Source organism: Paramacrobiotus metropolitanus, unplaced genomic scaffold, assembly GCF_019649055.1.
Source record: "Paramacrobiotus metropolitanus isolate TYO unplaced genomic scaffold, Prichtersi_v1.0 Parri_scaffold0000444, whole genome shotgun sequence".
NCBI classification, from domain to species: Eukaryota; Metazoa; Tardigrada; class Eutardigrada; order Parachela; family Macrobiotidae; genus Paramacrobiotus; species Paramacrobiotus metropolitanus.
The window spans coordinates 1161-21748 of record NW_026570664.1 but is presented as its reverse complement, the minus strand read 5'-3'; the positions used below and the strand labels follow the sequence as shown (position 1 = coordinate 21748).

At 45.3% G+C, this 20588-nt stretch overlaps 2 protein-coding genes across 2 annotated transcripts; both read right to left on the bottom strand.

The window, feature by feature from the left end:
• Positions 1–13700: 13700 nt before the first annotated feature.
• On the bottom strand, positions 13701–15478 carry LOC129602404 (uncharacterized). The gene is made up of 4 exons (XM_055501410.1): positions 15165–15478; positions 14993–15091; positions 13972–14805; positions 13701–13759 (listed from the first exon to the last, which is right to left on the bottom strand). The coding sequence occupies exons 1-3, from the start codon at positions 15328–15330 to the stop codon at positions 14180–14182; spliced, it is 891 nt and encodes a 296-aa protein (XP_055357385.1). The 5' UTR covers positions 15331–15478; the 3' UTR covers positions 13701–13759; positions 13972–14179.
• On the bottom strand, positions 15454–20190 carry LOC129602405 (zinc metalloproteinase nas-6-like). The gene is made up of 5 exons (XM_055501412.1): positions 20115–20190; positions 16212–16324; positions 15943–16042; positions 15723–15846; positions 15454–15646 (listed from the first exon to the last, which is right to left on the bottom strand). Exons 1-5 carry the CDS (start codon positions 20188–20190, stop codon positions 15454–15456), a joined length of 606 nt encoding a protein of 201 aa, XP_055357387.1.
• Between the last annotated feature and the right edge of the window lie 398 nt (positions 20191–20588).

Here is a 20588-nt window from a genome sequence, read left to right as displayed (position 1 = left end):
CGCTTGACGAGCTGCAGAGATGGCGCTGGTGGAGGTGATAGTCGAAGGGCAGTGTCGTCGCGAACTGCTTCCCACCACTCAGATTCGTGATGCCTGGCCGAGACTTCTTGAAGCGGGTCATTTCGTCATAGTGAGGTGTGAGGTGCCAAACGGCTACTGGACTTGAGCCGGTGCAACCTGCGATTCGCCACGGTTCTCAGTCAGACGATGCGCTATCTGCGGAGATACAGGGAGTGGCCTTTAAGTGACATGGATGTGGTAAGTTATGGTTCTTGGTTAACGATTATTATTATCGTCACTCTACAGTAGCCAAACTCCATTAACGAGATATCTAACCAGGCTACTGGAAAATTATTTTGGTTCATTATTGTACAACTTTCACTATTTGGCATATTTTTTAACGCCCTACTCTGGTTCTCGTACAATAGGCGAATATCTTGGAGGACCAGAGGGAGAAGCATGATTTTGCCCGGCAAATTGAAATCCTTACTGAAAACGAAGAGCTGGATGTTGAGCGGAAGCGGCGGACGCCGGCGAGCCAGTTGAATGTCGTTGAAAACGACGCCTGGGCGTTGCCGTTGGAAGTGCTGAAGGAGATTTTCCATTCATTGGACACCGTCGACCGCGTGCGCTGCCGCCGCACCTGCCAACTGTGGGCGGACATTCTCATTAGGCCGGAAATGTGCAGCGAAGTGGTTGTATCGCGGGCGCAGTACAGCTTCTGGGATAATTACCTCGTGTACGCTGCTTTTGCCCAAGCACGTGACGCCCGTCGCACGCACCATCTGCATTCGTGAAAGCGGGATGTATGCCAACGACGTCTTCGATGTTATGCAGCATCTCTTCCAAAACGCCGGCATCCGCCTTGACCGTTGCATCGTGCAGCGGCGATCGCTCACGTACAAAGAGTCAACATTTGCTCGATGGAAATTCGCCTTGTTTACCGACAAGATCGCGGAACCACGGTTCCGGCTGGAGTCATGCTGCAATCGTGTGATTTTCAAAGATATCGTCGTCGTCGTGCAAAACAGTGGGAGGTGCTCCTCTTAGAGTTCCGCGTGCCCCTGATCATCTTCACCCGGGGACAGGTCGATGAGGCGGACGTTGTGGACCTGTTCGAGAAGCATCTGCACTACGAGGGGCCGCCGGTGGATGTGCAGCAAGTAGCCCATTTCATGGCCAATCGGCTCAACTGTCAAGAGGGCGCGACGATCGTCAAGAAGGTACTGTACTCTAATCATTAGCTACAGAGCTGAGGGAATATCAGAGAAAAATATTTAAGAGAACTGAGAGAATAACAGTTAAGTTCTACATATATTCAGTTAGTTAAATATTTAAGAGAACTGAGAGCATATCAGTTAGTTCTGTATTTGGACATAAGCTGATACATGTTGTTTCGACATGTTTCCCGTCTTCTCTGTATCTTTTTTTTACGTCGTTTCAGTGTTCTTATTTAGCGATCTAAGGCTTTGGAAGTTTCTTAATGTAGATGTTTATCCGAATGTGGCCATATAAGCGCCAAGCTTGCCATAGCTAGATGGTCCACTCTGGTTCAGTCCACTGGAAGTCCTCTAGTAGTCGTTTGAGTTGTGTTTCGTCATTATTAATAAAGTCTTCAAATGCATGCCGGTATTTCTACGTTAGGCTTAACTACGTACAGTATCCTGGGCAGCACATAATGTTAGTAACGTAACACATGGGTTCTGATGCGTATTCTGCAGATTCTGCGGACTACCAATCCAGCGATCCGCGTCCGGCGGCACAGTATCGGGGACACGGGTTAGGTTTAGGTTTTAGGTTTTAATTGCTTATTGTCTACAGATACAAGGAATCACTCGCAACGAGATCTATAGACAGTCAACATAATAAAATAATAAGAACAACAATTTAAACTCTTAAAAGAAAGAAATGAAACAATTCATCGATTTAATCAAAGGTCAAGGTTATTCGATGGCAGGTGGTCTTTAGCAGATGCGATCTCCTTCCATGAGACGTCTTCCAGTGCTGTTTGGAACGCTTGCAGTGAGCGATACGACGATAGATCCAAATCGAGGTCGTTCCAGATTTTAGCGATCCTCCATGCGAAGGAGTCTTCGCTGGCTGGCACTTCCGCTCCACAAAATTGGTTCTGGCGGCTTGAATCGGGAATGGGTGGCGCGACATTCGATCCGGTGGTGCGTGTACAGTGTGGCCGGTGTGGACGTGGGCCGGCTGAATCGATTCAGTCTGTGCATCTTATGGCGTTCAGTACTGGTCCGCATACGAGAGCGCATACGCTGTGCAACCGCAACCCAGCGACCCGGAGTCTGAGTCCGATGAGTAGAAGGCGCTCTTTGTTGAATCCTGCTTAATCGTGTACAGTCGATGTTGATTGTTAATCATGGTAGCCAGAACGGTACGACCTGTAACGGTTGTTTGGTTGAGCCTGTTTCGTGGTCACGACACCGCCTCCCTTACAAGCTGATAGGTATTTATTCAGGTTTCGCCACGCATTTCTCCAGTCAGTTTCGTGTTTCTTGATCTCTTTTTACATGCGTTTTTATAACGCCAACACAGCTGTCTGGCAGCAAAGTCTTGAAATTTCGTTGTTTTATGCATTTGGTGTAATTGGTGGTTGGTGCACGTTTCTGAACCAGTGATTAATTTAAAATTTTTAACTCTTTGAGATACGGTTTAAAACTTTTGTAAAGCGTGGTGCATTGTCTGGAAAATTCCTTGTAAACTAGAAGTAAGTACATAACTCATCAAACAACTGGAAATCTAACGAAAACAAGTCCGAAAGTAGCCGGATTTTTAAGCTACGGATTTTGTACACGTTTTTGTACGTTCGAACCCTTAATAAAACCAAAAATCATTGTTCCTTATAGTGGCACAAGTAATAACTGCTGTATTATGAAGCAAGATTCAGCGTACACCTACAGGGTACACTTTCCTATCGAATGCAGTGAAGCGGGGAGAGGGCCTCTTGCCACTTGTGCGTCAGGGTTCATGGGACCCAGCGAATCATAAATTTAATTTGGATTATCTTATTAGTGCACAGTATGTATATACAAATTCCATCCAAATTGCAGGCTGTTAAGCTAAAAATGTTCTAAATCAGTAACATTATTAAATAATGCTATAGAAATACCACAGCGCTGTTTGTATTAATTAAAGTCAGCGCAAAGTCTGTTGAACGCGGACCTAACATAAGAGTCTGCCGGCTGACACTAACAAGGAAGTAAACTGCAGTTTCCACCGTCCGACACCGGTGCAGCATGGCACGTGGTATCTCATCATGGCTGCAGTGGCTGCAGTCCATCGTCCGCTGACTCACTGAACGCCTAAAGACTTGAGATACCAGTAAAGAAATAGCCATGTGCTGCCTTGTAGATGCTCTTCTTTGCTCGAATAGAGTATACTGAGTGCAGTGGCACGCATTAAGGCTGCAATCTCTTATTGCAGTTACTCTGAATCTCCACGCAATGACTCGATTACGATCGAATTATTACCTGCATTTTCTGCCGGTGTTGTGCGTTCTGCCGCGATGCGTGGATTGTCTAGCACCCCCATGGAGTTGTCCCGTCCCCGAAGAGTTCTCCCATCCGTCGCCGGATAATGAAGAACTCTTACGGCGTGCCCCTGCGAGCGCTGGACCTTATCGGGTTGCAGTGACAAGTGCAAGCTGTGCGCCTGCGACATTCCGGCTGTCAATCTCAGCGCCATCGCCGCCAACGCCACCGAGGTTCTACTGGGAACCATGTCCCGCAATCTGTGCCCACCCAGCTGCTTACTGGACACCTTCACGCCCCTCCCACATCGCCCGAACGTCACCGCCGTGTTCTCGACCCACATCTGGGTGGCTCCCGACGACCGGCCCTTCCCCGTCGCCGGCTTCCTGGTCAATGTGCAGGCAGTGCTGACTTCTTTGGACCTGACGCAAGTCTATCTACCGACGATCACCCGGGCGACGTTTGGCGGGTTTGTGCGTCTGGAGGCGTTGTATCTGTACAGTAACCGCCTGTCGACCATTGAGGTCAATGCTTTTACCGCGGTGGGCGCTGCGTCGGGATCGGCGCTACCGAATCTCGGTCGGTTCAGCATCACATTCAACAATCTTACAACGTTGGATTGGACCGTCTTCAAACCGCTAACCAGCAGCCTCAAGGTATCGAAAGGCATGATATGAAATTTTCTCTTTAGTCCAACATATTACTAGCGGTGGTTGTTACGACATCCCTGCACGAGCGCGAGCTCCAGTGCCACTAACAAATGGCAGTGAATTTGTGGGGAATTGGGTTACGTTACGCTTTACGTGGCATCAGACAGATTTTATACTCTTGACGAAGGCTTAATAGTGTCCGTAATAAGGCAATAGTGTCCTAAAATAAACTTGGATTTCCTGTTGCAGAACCTAGACCTTTCGAGTAATCATATCCAGCGGATTGTTCTCAGCCGCTTCTACGTCATGCACGGAGTAAAGTCGGTGGAGCTGATGTTTAATCAACTAACCAACGTCGACGACCACTTCCTGCACAGCGTGTCCGCACCTCACGATCGACCGGACCTCATTTTGTGTGATAACCCCGTCTGCTCATCCGTCATGCCGTGCCGCCGGATCCGAAAGATTTACGGCAAATTGTACGAATGCTGCAGTACAACATCCGAGCCCGAGTCTGCGCCAAACATCCATTTCGACACAACAACGGAGGAATATTAATATAACTGCTAACGAAAATGTCTCTGAAATGTTAAAAGCAGAACTGCGTCTCGCAGGCGGTGGAAATAGCGTCAGTCGTAGAGCGCGATTCCATCAGGTGTCAAACAACGTATCGTTGCAATTGCAGATTCAGTTATTGGCGTATCTTTTCCTATTCCTATACACCCGAAAAATAAACAGACAAATGGCTCAGCGCCGCTCAGGTCGATTACAGTCAACAAGTAATAATCCGCTCATAAATCGCCAGCGGAGCGCCCTCATCGAAAGTGTCGGTCTATAGTCCCGCGGTGTGCTCATAGCTTCAGAAGTTAGATATGAGCGACTTCGTAGTAGTTCGTACACGTTAAAGTTTTCGAAGCTTGTTTTCCTACTTGTATTAGCCGTATCCCATGGTATCCTCTACATATCCCACATGTATCCCTTCAATTTGTTTGCCTTTTTGTTCACTGCCGTATTGTACAGTGTGTCTGCAGTATCCTGTACGTATTCCACATGTGCCCCATTAAGGAACATAAGAAAACCTAAGAAACACAAGAAAACCAAAGAAAACTGAGACAAATTATTAACGGGATATATGGAGGACAGACGAAAGATACTGTGAGGATACTGTGGGATGCGCTAGTTAAAAAAAATTACTACATTTACTTGTACGTGCGATTAAAGTGATGTTGTTATGCGTATCACCTTACTGGTTAGAAGCCACAGTAACCTCTAAGTACTCTTCGCGTACTCGTCTGCTGTACTTATAAAATTGGGGGTAGCCAGTTACTGCAGCTTCCCAACGTATCTTAACGTATCCTTACCGTATCCGTCGAGCATATTTCAAGTATTGGGATTATTTCCTTAGTGGAATACATTTAGGAATTGAGATGTATGAAGAATACTGCAGACATACGGTGGGATATGGTAGTAATTATAACAAGTTGAAAATTTGTAGGATACATGTCGGATACGTAGAGCCGGTAGAGGATACTGTTGGTAGAAAAGTTCAAAATGTTCAAATTAATCGCAAAAAACACTCTTCGAAAAGTGTTTTTCGCAGTTTTACGGAGTGCAACCTGTTGTGCAACACTGGAGTTTCAGTATATAAGCTTTCTAGAAGAAAACACACGCAACAATGTATATTACATCCTAAACAAAGAAACTTTCCCATTCAGCTTTTGGTTTCAAAGTTTATTCTTTGTTTGATGAATAGCTCGGTCTAGAGTCTAAGCACAGGACAGAGAGGATCGCGTCACACCATTGTGTAGCTAAATCCTCTCTGCGTTCAGTCAAAGTTGTGAAAACACATGTCTGGCCATTGTTTTCAAGCCATTCCTATTTTCCCAAACTCGCGTTCTACTGCTAGGGATCCCTTAATGTGACCAGAAGTACGTTCCCGCTTTGGGTACAGCACCACCGACAGCAATTACAACAGCCACTTCTCCCCCATCAGCCGCATGCAGGCCGACAACGCAGCCATGGCGCGGGTTATTGAGGGCGCCGTTATAAAGGTCAAGCAGCGCCTCTCCAAGAACAGTTCCGTCTTCTTTGAAACGGAGAACCATGGGATTTCATCTCCGTTTTAGGTAGCGCCGCTATGCCGAGGGCGTGGCGGCTATCGATATGTAGGCCCGACACACTGTCGGCGTCTGTGGGAGGGAGTGATGTAGTCAGGAAGGTCTATCTTGCAAGTGTTCGGTTTGACCGCTGGTGCCGCTAAGCGCGTCCAAGTGCTTGCTGACAACAACGTGATTCTTCTTAACTGGGATCATTTGCTTTAAAGTGTTTTTGCGCGTTTCTTGTGTTACTTAATCCATTGTTTGTGTAATTAAAATTTGGCGGGTCGAAGTTGAATTTTTTTTGGCGCTTAGGTTCACAAAGGATTTTGTTTGACATCCTTAAGATACCGCCAGGCGCCAGCCAACCTAACGTCATCCTCTTCAGATAATGCAACAAACTATTTGCTTTTAACTAACACTGACGGTGAGCGCGAATGAACTGTGCATGATTCACACTTCTAAGGCATAGCAAAAAAGTGAAAAGACTCGTCATTGGACTGCATTTTTATTTTTTTTATTAATTTGCAGGCGGCTAAAGTAAATAGTTACCATGCACAGGAGCAGTAATGGATCTGGAATGCCACCTCGTGGGAAAAAGTAATTTTAATTGTGCACACGTAATCATAACACTCGAAACTCCTTTATAGAACCGATTGGACTGCGTTTCTCAATACACACGGGAAGCCGTAGGTGTAGCGCTGATACCATCCCTTGGTGGCTCAGGCGTTTATCCAAGGGTGATCAGATTCAGGACCTAAAATTGAGGAAATTCAGTAAGGGATATGGCTGGAGGTCACATCTGATTTCGACGTACCACAGTTATAACGATAGTTGGGCCACGTGGTGGCGGTGAACTCCTCGGTCACAACTGCGTGCGGCGGATCCCTGTCGGTGTACCGCATATGCATTCCTACAAAGAATGTGTTCTAGAAACCCGTTGCGTTGCACTAGCACACACCCGTGCTTGTCGGCCACTTACTGCCGTCTGTAAGCAGGCACTCATAGGGACCAAGAAACACCCTAGCTAGTCTAACTTGGCGATGATGGGTAGCACTAGCGCCGTCGACATCCGTTTCCTGGATCAGTCCGGCATTCTTAGCCGGCTCCGAGGATAGGGCGGACATCTACAAGACAACGATAGCAAACCGTGTATATCAGTAGCGAAACGTATCAGTAGAGTGATTCTTATCAGGTCAGCCACACTGAACGTTTAGCGCTGTGCCGTACGCGTGTTCCCTTAACAATCCCAGATCTTCCTTCCATACTTCTGCACCCACGTTAAATGCATAATACAAAAAAATTACAGTACATACCGTACGAGTAATGACCGGAATCCAAATAAGCAAGGTAACAGTGATCGTGTAGACCATTTTAAAGTCAAACAATTCTTGAAGATGGTGCAAAAGGATTTAGTTACCGCCACCGGTATTCGTTGCAATGAAACCTTATTAAAATGGGCGATGTGCACATACAGTGCACAGAAGCAAGGAAGTGGTTTATATAATCGAGAAGAAACCGAAAATGTGATGTGTAATAATGGCTAGAAAGCTGAGTGTGGTACTTCATTCAAGAGCTATTCAGAGTAGGATGACTTTTGCGTGGCGATCTGAGCGGCGACATTCGCGGTATCAGTGCCTACTTGGCACGAATCCATGGCGTTGCATAAAGATTTCCCAGTGTGCACTTGTTTTTCTGGTAAGGCGCAGCCGGCATTTGCGGCCCTTCCCAGCAACCACTTCAGGAAACATGTTCGGGCGCGCTAATGTAGGTGGAAATCATGTTTTGGAAGGAAAGCCTGCTGCCAGTCGGAAAGTCCTTTAAGCCATGCGTTTTCTCCGAGAAGCGACAGGCTGTAAGTGCTGCGCTGACGCCGCATGGATAGCTAGCCACTCGTTCGCAGAACTGTTGATCTGGTTTCTTATAGCGAAGTGACACGCGTTGAAGAACCGCCCGCTTGTTTGTTGGACTACGCGCACAAGTTAGAAAAAGTGGCAGTTATCGACGGTCCGCTGTATGGATGTTACAGTACAACATCCGAGCCCGAGTCAGTCCCCAACAACTACCACGACACTACAACGGAAGAATACTAGCATGATAATTAAGTCTCTACAATGTTAAAAATAGATTTGTGTTTCGTACGCGTTGGAAATAGTAACAATCGTCGCGCGCGATTCCATCATGGGTCGTACCAAAGCGCTTCATTCTGCAACTGCAGGCTCAATTTGGTGTGTTTGGTCCTACTCTGAACACACACGGAAAATAACACATGGCTCGGCGCCACTCAGGTCAGAGACAGCAAACAAGGAAGTAGTCCGCTCATAAATCGCCAGTGCAGCGATGGCATCGAAGGTGCCGGTTCTGTTGCCCAACGGTTGATCGTACTCGTAGCATTAGAATTCGCCTGTTGAATGACGATTTCCTGTTTGGTGTGGTTACGACCGAGCGTCCTCGTAAACAAAGCATTCAGGATGACTGAAGTCTTCAAGAAGAGGAGAGAAGGATTGGTTGAGTTTGCAAAACTACGGTCCGGACAACAACATTCACAAATTTCTCTCAGCAGTTTTACAAGACCGAATCAATGTTGTCGAAAATTGTGAGAAAAAAACTTGGAACCAATAATACGAATCCGATCAAACAGCAAAACACAGGATGGGATAAAGTGTGTATTGTAGAATGTGGGTCAGTATTCAACAAGCGAACGAATTGCGGTTCACAATACCAAATGTAGAGATTGGTGAGGCCGCAGGCATTAGACGGCTTTAAGCCATTTGGCTTAGTTCTAGGCGGTTGTATTGGCTGCTTCAAATCACCAGATATTTCGCCATTGCTATTCTGCGCTGCTGACATTGGCCCTTAAAGCGTGCGCTATGACAACCTGATTCATAACAGCCAAGTACAGTCTGACGTGACAATGTTCATTTACAGTTTATTTTTTGACTACGCAGACTGCACACAGATTTGTTTAAGCTAATTGTCATTATACACAGCTCATTTCGGGTTCTCGTTCTCATTCGGAGAATAAGAATGCATCTGTGCGAAGATATGCGACGATCGGTGTACGCGTGGAACGCCGTGGGCGTTGCGATCAACGGTGGACTGCAGCACGGCCACGTGGTCGGTCTGGAAGAGACCGAGAGCGCTTCTCCCCGTCTGCTGATCGATTTCGGATGCCCGGCAGAGCAGTCGGCGCTGGTAGAGTATGGGAAGGTCTGGGACATGTTTCTCCAATCGATTGAGTGACCCAGATAAAGCAGCTGCGGTGGAGGGGCTGCTGCACGACGGCCCGCATTGGATATGGTACCCGGGAAAGATGCTGACGCCCCGCTTCGACCAGTTCGAGAAGGCGGCACTGGTGGAGGTCGTGGTGGACGGGCAGTGGCGTCGCGAACTACTTCCCGAGGTACAGGTTCGCGGTGTCTGTGGAAAAGCAGGGAGGCGCGGGCTTCTGGCAGCGAGCCCTTTTGTGGCATAACGGTATTATACCCCGGCCGAGCTTTAACGTCAAAAATAACACTATTCGACTCAACACTATTCGGAGGGTTGACGTACTAACCATAACTGGTTGGAAGTACCAAGTGTTCGATGAAACAACCCTGGTGTTGGGCAAGAATTTCTGAGATGTATTGAATGTATGCACATCAGTATAAAATCAGCCGGCAGCGGTCGCAAAAGCGGCTCCTAGGTGCTGCCACGCAGCGAGGAAATTTACGGTAAACGTGTTACCGGAAGACATGTTTCTTCTAGTCGGGTGTTTATTGCACGGCAGTGTGTTCACGTCGGTGCGTAGTTTTGAAACAGCAAAATTGACAAGAATTTATCCCTCTGTATTACGTATATATACAGTATTCAACGATGGAGAGCTTTCAGATCGCCATTTGCAACGCCATTTGCCAGTATTGTCTTTTGTGCCTGTTCAGATCGCCATTTGCAACGCCAAAGTGGATCCATATCAGCGGTACGGTTTGCACTATTTCCGCAAAACGTGTGCGCTATTTTGTGCATTAGTATTGTTTTACTTGACGCATAAACTGATTATCTGAAAATGCTGGCTTTTAAAAAAATTCGCTGTACGGAAAGCAACGTTTCAAGTTTAGAAAAATGCGGCAACTAACGAATAATATTAATAATAAAAATAACATTTCCTCAAATTATGTTTGTTCACCAGATTCAATCCGAAACCACGCCTCCAGCTGACTAAACGCAGAAAATCACGTTGTAAATCACTTCAGAGCAGCATGGCAGCATCTTGGTTGATTAAGCGGTCCTATTTCTTCCCATGTCCCAGTTTCCAGGTGCAGAATAATGCATTCAGCGGAGAGAATCGCGTTGTAGGAAACAAACCCGCGGATGATGTATAAGTAGCCGTTGGCAAACGATAAAATCTGGCAGATGCCGCATAAAATGTGACACACTTAATAAGTTGGGTTAAACGGTATAACTCTTTAAAATGTTGTCAGTATATAGTCAGTTTTTCATATAAAGTGTCAACAGATTTAATACTGGGCATGCACAAAGTAAGAGCAGACACATAGAATTTTGTAAGGTCACATTCTGCTTCACCGTTTGCGCGAACAACAACAAAAAAAGAATGACAGAGGGCGCTCAAAATATAATCGCGGTACTTCCAGATCTAGCAAGCACGCCGCTGAAATACGGTTTGCGGTCGAACGCGGTGCTGCAGTCGGTTGACAACAGTAAAAGTAGGGTGCAGTGTTGGCTGAACTCAACGGTTCAGTTCAGTACCAGGCTACCGTCGCGATAGACGATGCAGCTGGCACACCACCTGGGGCCTGCTTTTACTCGACTTTCGTTGCATTCCTTATACCTCCGGCAAAATGCACCATATAAGCAAATGAGCTTTAGTGTCCCTAAAATTAAAGGAATGCCGGTATATGGTGCAACATTGGTGTACATAAACGAACACTTTCGCTTTCGCGCACCCTTAACCTCTTTTTCCATAGATTTAAGTCATGCTATAGTCAAATGATTCGTATACAGTGGCGTGAAATTCTTTATAAGCAACGCAACGCAAAGCAAAGCAGATCGACCGTCTTAAAATTTCGAAAGTGCTATGCGCCAGGAAATTTCCCGCAAATTTAAAATTTGATTGTTTTTGAACACTTCACGAAGTATAATCATAACCCACACGTTTTTTTACGATTACAGTCCGTTTTTTTACAACTTTCTTTGGAAAGCCGGCTTTTGTAACATAGATTAACCCGTTTAGGGTAAGAAGGCGGTTCCTCTAGAGTTCCAATCGTTCCACAAGTTCCACTAGTTCCAAAATCTACATCGGTTCCATAAGTTCCACCAGTTCCATCCAGTCCAACTAAATACCTACGCTAGGATCCGATGAAACCGCAACAGAAGTTCATGTTACGTCTCCTTATGATACCAGTGGAACGTATGGAACTCTATTGGAACCCATTGGAGCTGTCCGAACCACTGTACATTTCTCACTGCGCCCTTTACGTGATACATGGAACCTATGGAACTCTATTGGAACCCGTTGGAACGTATTAACAATGTTTCCTTTGGTTCCAACGAGTTCCAGTGGAGTTCCATAAGTTCCATTGGAATCAAATAAAGGCGCAATGAGACGATTTACAGCAGTTCCAACAGTTCCAAAGGAGTTCCATAGGTTCCTTTGGTATCACATATCTGTAACAGCGCAATGAGACGATGTACTGACGATGACGACGACGAGACGATGTTCCAACGGTTCCAGTGGGTTACAGTAGTGTTCCATATGTTCCATTGGCACCACACAAGGGTGCAATAAGACATGTACAGATAGTAGTTGCAACAGTTCCAACGGGTTCCAGTAGGGTCCATTGGTTCCATTGGTGTCACTTGAGGGCGCAGCGACTTTTTGTGTTTCGACTATAACGGCCGGTACAGGGAAACTATGTCTTGGTTACCCTAAACGGGTTAAACTCTCTAACAGCTCTCCAATAACAGGCACGCCGTCTTTTCATCCAGACGAACTCTCTCTGGAACGTTTCTGCGTTTCGTATTTCTGCTATTTCCTTAGAGGTAACAGTCACTGGATTCTTTTTCGGCTCGGTTCAGGCATGATTGTTGGTACCTCGTTTTCTGGGAGGTTCCTGCAGCGTTTCTTCAACGCGTTGTGCCGTCCTGATATCAAAATTTCTTCTTTATTAGGCTTCGATGGAACAGTTGCGTTATATTGACTGGCTTGCACACACTGGAATTCTGGCAAAAATTATATTTATCATATACGTATGACACTTTACAGTAGAGCCATAATTCAGCTTAATTTGGTACATTTGTGGAGTAATATGACCGTGCATGGATACCAATAAAGGTCGCTTTTGCGGAAAAGCCATGTAATGATTTGTAGTTTCCAGCACTGGTAAGTATGTAAAGACTGTACTCAAAATTCTGCTTGTCCCGAAAGGCCTGCTGCTGCGAGAATAGAATGATAGAAGAAACTGCTCCTTGACAAGATTTACAGAACAATGACAGTATGAACAAAACCAGGAGGAAAAATTTAACAAACGCATGCGAAACAGGAGCAGTGGCGAATCTAGTATAGGATAACGTAAACCCAATATGCTTATTTAACTGCAGATAATTAGCAACAGCATTGACAACAAGTTTAGTAATTTTGCCGCTCTTAATAGCTTGACAACAATCGGGTCAGCAGGAAGGCTCATTCAGCGAAAATTCCACCTGGTCAAAGTCAATGGAATCTGGTCCGGAAGGGAAAGGATCTGCAGAGCAGTCAACGGGCACATAAACTTCATTGTGATGGAACGCGGGGCTGGCGAAACTCTCTTGAAAACCATAAAGTAGTCCCCAGTCAGCCGTTCGCAGTAATTGCTTGTTGTTTTTTCGCCATTTACGGAAGGGTGCGAAATCACAGCTGCAGTGAAGTCGAAACAGATAGTCGTTCATATCTGCAGTGAAAGTTGTTGCCTTTCTGATGTCGGACTCGAGAGACAATATGCGCAGTGCCGATAACTGAGAGAACGTACCGCTTTCGAAAGTACGAAAGGTTGAATTCCAAAATCCAACTATTCGTAATTCTTGAGAATACTCGAAATCCGCCTTTTTTGCATGTAAGTTGAGACATCTGTAAAGACTCTAACTTAAAAGACTGGGCAGAGGTATTTCGCGCAGCCTTCCGGTTGCTCTTCGAGCTGTGCAGTCGTGGAGGTTATATGCAACAACATGTTTTCTCACTTCCCCAGATCAACCGATGACATTTCAGAGTCGTCCACGGAAATAATCTGTACCGGACGCACGGGTGCTTTGCTGATAGCCGTCAGCATGCGGTTAATTTCGTCCGAGCTTGCTTCTCGGTCGCAGCGGATTTGCACGATCTTATTAAGTAGGCATGAGGTTCTTGTGTAAAATGATGGTTCACAGTGTGCGGTGAACTGGATATCGCATTCTCCTGCAGTCATTGGATCAGTGGAAAAAGACGGGAATAAGTCTTTAGAGTTCAACAGTTCATCCGAGCATTGTGATGTGTCAACGTCGGCACTCGAAACTAGAATGAACCAAATAAATTTCGACCTAAGAGATGTATTACCATATGTGTCATTATGTGAATTAGTAGAGAACAAAATGCTGAGGCGCTCTGTTATTATTATCATGTATCAGCTCAGCGTATGTCATTTCCCGGTTTATGGCTGTAAGACATTGATGTTCATTAAGAGTAAGCTGATCTTGAGAGGGATTTAATAGTTGGGTTGCACTTACACTGCGGTACGTTGATTGAGAACCTGTACTGTTTATGGTCTATGGAAGTTGGTACAGTAGGAAACGGGTTAACCGAGCAGTCAATGGGCAGATAAATGTCCTCTTTAGTGTAATTATTATTTCTCCGTGCTTCTGGGATGAGGTACACTTCCTCTGCTGCAGCCTTTCGCAGCAATTGCCGATTACCTTCCCACCAATCGCGAAACCACTAGAAATCGCAGCCGCAGTGGACCTTCTTCAGGTAATCTCGAATGGTCCGCCCGAAAACAGCCATGTTACGCATGCCCAACTCTAAGGATAGCACTCGCAAAGACGGCAGATCAGTAAACGTGCCCTTCTCCAACATTTTAATAGTAGTGTCTTCAAAAGTAATCACTGTGATCTTGTTTGACTGGCCGAAATCAGCTCTCTTGATTTCCAGTCCATAGCAGTGTTTTATCTCCAATTCTAACAAACTGGAAAAACGTAGTGCGGCCAGTTTTTGAACGGTCCGGCTAGAAATGCAGTTTGTGATGGCAGTCGCCACAACTTGTTGCCGGACCGTGTGGAAGTTATCGAAAACGATGTAGTCACCATCATAAAGATCAACCGCAATTGCTCTCTTTGGAGATCTGGAAAGTCCAGCGCTGATCTGCCGAATTTCTGCCGAAGTAACGAGCGTGCTGCAGTTGATGGCAAGCGCTCGCGTATACGTGCAGTTCTCAGCTGTATATCGCGGGTTATTACAGCTGGTGGTGAACTGAAGCCCACATTGCTCTGCGGTCATTGGCTCCTGGGAAAACTGCAGGAACGATTCTGTTGCAGTAAACATCCCATTGTTTTCACCATCATCTTCTGTAATAATTATCAGCCGGTACGTTTCATTATTTTTTTACTAGTGCATCGACGCCCTGTCTGCAACGGCGTATTAGTTTATCGAAGTTCACCGGTTACAATATTGTTCTTCGGTTGCCAAGAAACTGTGTCTTTTCTTCGGGTTGGTGCAATTTGCAAATTAGGGCAAAGAATGAACAGCACTTACCCCTGCTGTTTCCGGATTCGCACTGATCCTGCTTTCCTGCTTGCGCAATCGGACAGACAGGACAGTTACCCGACTTCTCGTTGCAACTGTCTTCGCCTGCTACATAAAGCAGAAGTCGGATGGCGTGTGCCTGGCGTTTAATTTAGGGCGTGCCTAAGGAAATGTGGCTTACAGGAAAACGTCTTTGGGTCCGCAATCGAACACCGGAACCGTCGGTGTATTCTGACCACATCCAACGGACTCAGATCCCGGTTCTGTCCAATCTTCGACTTTCTGCTGGTTGGGACGATAGTCGGGATGCCGCTGTCTTTGGCGAAGGCGTTGTGCTTGTAGTGCATAACCGATTCGTAGTCGTACGGCAACCCGTACGTGTTGCCGTTCTCGTGCTTGGCAAACTGGTCTTTGTCGCCTGGAAAAGGGACGGTAGATCCAAATGGCCAATCAGTCGCTGAACTCAGCGTTTATCCAGCCTTACTTTTGGCGATGTTGTCCCAGATGATTTTAACGTATTCGTCTCGGTCAGCTCGCGAATGTTCATGGAAGAAACCCAGAACATGCATCAGTTCGTGCTGGACATCGCCGTGCTGCTTGAGGCATGCGGGCGAATATGTTGCCGCTTGCTTCCCACCAATGCGACCAATACTCGACATGCACCTAACACAAACCGGTAACTGTTTTTGAATGACAATCATGGTACCAGTAAACTGTATTGTTAAGAAGAGTTACTGACTGCAGTCCTTTTTGAAAGCTGATGTAATCTTCTTCGGTGGTGCGCTGCACAAATTTGACGCAGTTACCGGTCAGGTGGCTAACAATACGCATAGACTCCAACACACTCTGAATTTCCTTAGGCGCTACAAATAGTAAGATGGTCAACTATCACACTCTGGTAAGAGCTGATTTTTATCTTCTGCTTGAAACTGCCAAAAACTAGTGCAGGCTTTCCTCACTCATTAATGCGTTCTGCTTTTTGGAGAATTCGTATGGAATGGTGTTGTTCGGCCAAAAAGAGCTGGCGTCGCTTACGGCGTTTGCGGCTTCCTGTCCCAGCTACAAAGGTCAAACAATTTGACAATTAAAATGGATGTTCGTACAACTTCTGACTAGCAGACTTGTCTATTTTGCGATCAGCAATCGTTTAGATTTAAATGGTTTAATTGCCTTTTACGAAATTGGATATACACGCTGTCCTTTAAAGGAGTTTCGCATGACGAAATACCTGCAGCGTTTGGAGTCCCAGAATGTCTCCTTCCGGCAGATCGCTGTCGTAGCGCGTGAATTCGTCATCATCACTGTTTGCCAAAATTTCCGGATCGATGAAATCTCTCCAATCTGCACAACCAAAATACTGACAGCGTATTTGAGGGAAGCTCATCCTTTTGATGTATGAAAGGAATTCCAGCCATGGACACACATTTCCTTCCTTCCCTGTCTTGTATTTCAGGTCTTGTTTTTACATACCCTCTGGTAGATTTCGGATTGTTTTCATCGAAACGCGGGAACAAAGTGCAACAAAAGGAAGCAGCGCGCAAATTTCATATCGCAGCATGGCGGTGATTGTATTTTACTGCTAACAACGTGGTATTATCTGTATATCATTATTTCTGCCAAACTCCGTCAACTGGAATCGCCAGCTTTATGCCTCTCTCGGAAAGTCGTATTGGTAGATGCTCCCTCAGGCAAACGCTTTTTTTTAGCTTAAAAAACCGGCTCGAGATACTTCGTTCGTGAATCATAACTATCCAACACTTCTAAACAGCCGGTTTTATTTTTAACATCTGAAACAACCATGCGCGACAATAATCTGGCATTCGACTCCAAGTTGCTAGACTGCTCCATACGTAAGCGCGTAATGAAAACCAAAAGAACGGATACACGTACGATTCTTTTAAAGCAACGTCTTGATTTCAATAAAAAGGTTTTTCTTAAAGAATCATTATCAAGTGTCAAAGAAGTCGCCATATGGACTGGCTGTCCGTAAAGGTCTCAGCGAAAGGAGGCCGGTTATAGGGAGTTAGTTAACCCCACACTGAAGTACTTGTATTTCTTTCTACCTGTTATCAAAAGTTCGTTGGTAGGCTAAGCTTTAAAGCAGAGTACAGATTAATTGAATCAGAACAGTGCCAGGGACCATCACTATGTTCTCGGCTGCGAGCGGCGAGCCATTCGCGACCGACGGGATCGTACACGTAGACACGTTGACAGACGCGTACAACAGAAAGTTGTTGGGCGCTACACGCTACAACAGCAGACGGCATCAAGGCTATTTCTTATGCCGCACAGGGCGCCGGCGGTGGGCAGGGCGCTCCCATTGTGGACAGCAGCAGCCTTTATATGTGCTCGGCCACAAGCATACCGTACGTACGAAGAATAGCAAACCGGCTGAGCAGGGCATCGGATACCATGGATTGGGTGAGGTAACCTAGACTTCAGTCGGTTCTGCATTGGCTCAGTTCCACCACAACTGAGCAGAAAATGAATGGCGTGTGATGGATAAAAACATAAAAAAAGAACTGCGCGCGATGAATCGTTGGCACTTAATTCTGCTTATTCTGCAGATATCTTCAAAATTTACGTGCATGCTTCTTCATTTTCTGCAACGAGGGGAGTATGGACTATCTGTTCCGTGTATTCTGTACCGGCGTACAAAATACGCCGGTAGATCTTGTACAATCTTTTTCTGCGTTTGTATACCTAAGGCCGTTAAGAGCGGTTAGGCAAATGTAGCATGCATCCCTTCATTCGCTGAACGCGAGGTTCCCAGTGGTTCGGTCCTTGTGCGGTAACTCATATAACACGGTCATAGCACGACTTTACATCAAACGCACTCGACGATATATCAGGAAAATGATTCTCCTACATTATAGCGTTAGCAAAAAGTTTATTTTGCTCACAGTAAACTAATTATGAAGTTTTAAATTCAAAAATTTCAGGGAGAAATTTACTGAGTACTGTTTATCCAAAAAAAGTTTTGGAAACGCTGTTCGGTGCGGAAACAGTGTGAAAGCTTGTCACACATTGGAAATTTCGATATCATTGCTATCAAAAATTTAAAGTGCAAAAAAACGATCCAGGGGTGGTGGGGCGGTGCCGACCCTGAACATTTTCTGCTATAACTCTCGAAGATTACATGATATCAAAAAACGGTATGTGTAACAAGCTCAGCAGGTAGTGCTCGATTTAATGACACTATTTGAGTAATTTTTTGATAACGCGTTGATTTGTTGTGAAATTAAGTTTGATTTCTCACGAAACGCGTTTTAAGTCTACCGTGTTTTGTTGCGCTATGTTCAGTACAGAAAATCTACAGCTGGAACGCTGAGTGAAGCAAATGAAAGGACAGAAGGGCTAGAGAATGCAGACGCGCACGCCGCATGCAAACACAATAGCCGTCGGTCAACTAACAAGTAAGTTATCACACCATCCTGTCACTAATTGCTTCGGCTCAGCATTCCTTTGAAACGGCTGATTACTTCACCTGCGCTAACAATAGCTTTGCATCAGAATCCCATCCATCGCTCTTGACCATAAAAGACCGGATTTATAACCCGGATAGTTTAAAAGCAGCGCTAGCCGCTTTTTCTCTGTTGAACAGCGTTTCCCCCTTCGGCACTCATAACGAAAAATCGTTTTTTAACGTAAACAATTTTTTTACATACATGATAGCGCCATATTCTGATAGAGGAAACTTTATTTTTTACAATGAGCTATAAACCCCAAAATGAATTTACACTGGGAACCTCGCGTTAAGCGAATGGGCGTTGGATACATGAAACTCTCATACAGCCAGGCTAACCAAGAAAGCTCCCACGAGAGCTGCTAGACAGTTTAATAAACTTAGCAATGACTTCATTTATTAGATATGGCCCATTTCATACCACTCTAGAAAATCGGCACCCTGTTTTTGTTATTGTGTTCCATGTATTCCTACGTATTTCGACTGTATGTGTACTGTAATTTTCGCTTCCGCTATTACAAATAGTTAAGTACATGATTTCAGTATTCTCTGCGACGAGCCGGTATTCCTACCGTGGATACTAGGGTAGGAATTAACAACAGTTTGTTTATTATCTACTAGTAGCTCTGATGTATGACTGCCGTCTTCTTTAGTATACTGAGGTATTCTCACGTATTCCGCTAATATTCTTCCCGGATTCAAAGCGCATTCTAATTTCACTGATTAAGAAACCCAAGAATACGGGCGAAATACGGGAGAATACGGGGATACACTAAAAAGACAACAGTCATGCCTGAAAGCTGGATAATGAAAAACACCTCGCGAACACAATAGGGATACAGGCAGAAGACGGATGGAATACGTAGGAGTACTAAAGGCACCTTAATCATACTGGCGAGTTTGATATGCACTGCGGATTGTGCCCGTATTCCCACGTACACCATTTGTATTCTGCTTGTACAGTGCATTGTATGTACCACCCCAAACTCTAGTGTCTCGCTTGTATAACTACTGCATCATCTTCCTGCATCATCTTAATGTATTCACCCATGTATTCGGCCTGTATTCACCACATATTTCCTGCTGTTTTAGTAAAATCACCTAAGAAACCCAGGAGTACAATGTGAACACGGACAACACACGGGTAAAATACGTGGGAATATTATAACAGAGCACAAGAAGATGTAGTCAGACGTACTTGCAAAGTCAAAATAATGGAAAATGCACCACGGGCACAATACATACGGATTACATGGGCGATAAACAGGAACAGGTGGAACACAGTGAATGAAAAAACGAGCCGACTTTACAGAGTGGTACAAAATGGGCCATAGGTGAAATTTTTTACCATTACGAAACGCGAAGCCAGCGTTCAGCATAGTGCAAGCATTTTCAGAAATTTGTAACCAGCAGCCGCAAGATACCGACAGTATAATGTAGGATGATTTTAAATATTCTCTTTCCGGCGAATATATTATTGTCGCTGAATAGTAATTCAGCGTAATCGTACGCATGTGAGAGAGCCGGGTTTCTGAGAGAAAACTAAGCAAAACCGGTTTTATCGTGTGAACAAAAGGTTTCAGTATCAGAATTAAACTTTTTTGTCTGCTGGTCCTGTGGTTTTAGCATTAAACACTGTCATGAATTGTAACGCTGGGTCATCACTTTCTTGTTGCAGGATGTCGACCTGGCGAGTAATCATATCCAGCGCATTCTTCTCAGCCGCTTCAACGTCGTGCATGGTGCCACATCGGTCAAGGAAGTAATCCGCTCATAAGTCGTCAGGCAGCGGCTTTATTCAAAGTACCGTCTCGGTAACAACTTGATTGCTCATAATGTCACAATTCCCCGGTTGGAAAGTGCTCTTCTGTTCAATCTGATTGCGACTGAGCATTCTCGAGCATTAATCCTTTAATTAAACCAACGCTTGAAAACAGTCACAAATTTGCCTCAGCAGATTTACTAGGCAGAACCAATCTGATCAAAGGTTTCGAGGAAAAAACACGGAAACAAATACGACTGCAATACGTAAATCATTCACGCTAGCTGAAGGAGTATTCAAGCGTGCCGTCGGCATCGGGGCCAACTTGCTCCACCTATTGTCAGTGGGATTGTAGCAAAATGCACAGTTCAGTGGCA

Bases quoted from the DNA above. Each gene is read 5' to 3' on its own strand.
- LOC129602404 (XM_055501410.1), bottom strand. From the start codon at position 15,330: ATGCACTACAAGCACAACGCCTTCGCCAAAGACAGCGGCATCCCGACT. The intron at 15,092-15,164 runs GTAAGCCACATT...TGCTTTATGTAG, and splicing joins GGACCCAAAGACGTTTTCCT to CAGGCGAAGACAGTTGCAAC. The intron at 14,806-14,992 runs GTAAGTGCTGTT...TAATTATTACAG, and splicing joins CGAATCCGGAAACAGCAGGG to AAGATGATGGTGAAAACAAT.
- LOC129602405 (XM_055501412.1), bottom strand. From the start codon at position 20,190: ATGCACGACGTTGAAGCGGCTGAGAAGAATGCGCTGGATATGATTACT. The intron at 16,325-20,114 runs GTGATGACCCAG...TTGGTTGTGCAG, and splicing joins CGACATCCTGCAACAAGAAA to ATTGGAGAGATTTCATCGAT. The intron at 15,847-15,942 runs GTGAGGAAAGCC...TACTATTTGTAG, and splicing joins AAAGCAGAACGCATTAATGA to CGCCTAAGGAAATTCAGAGT.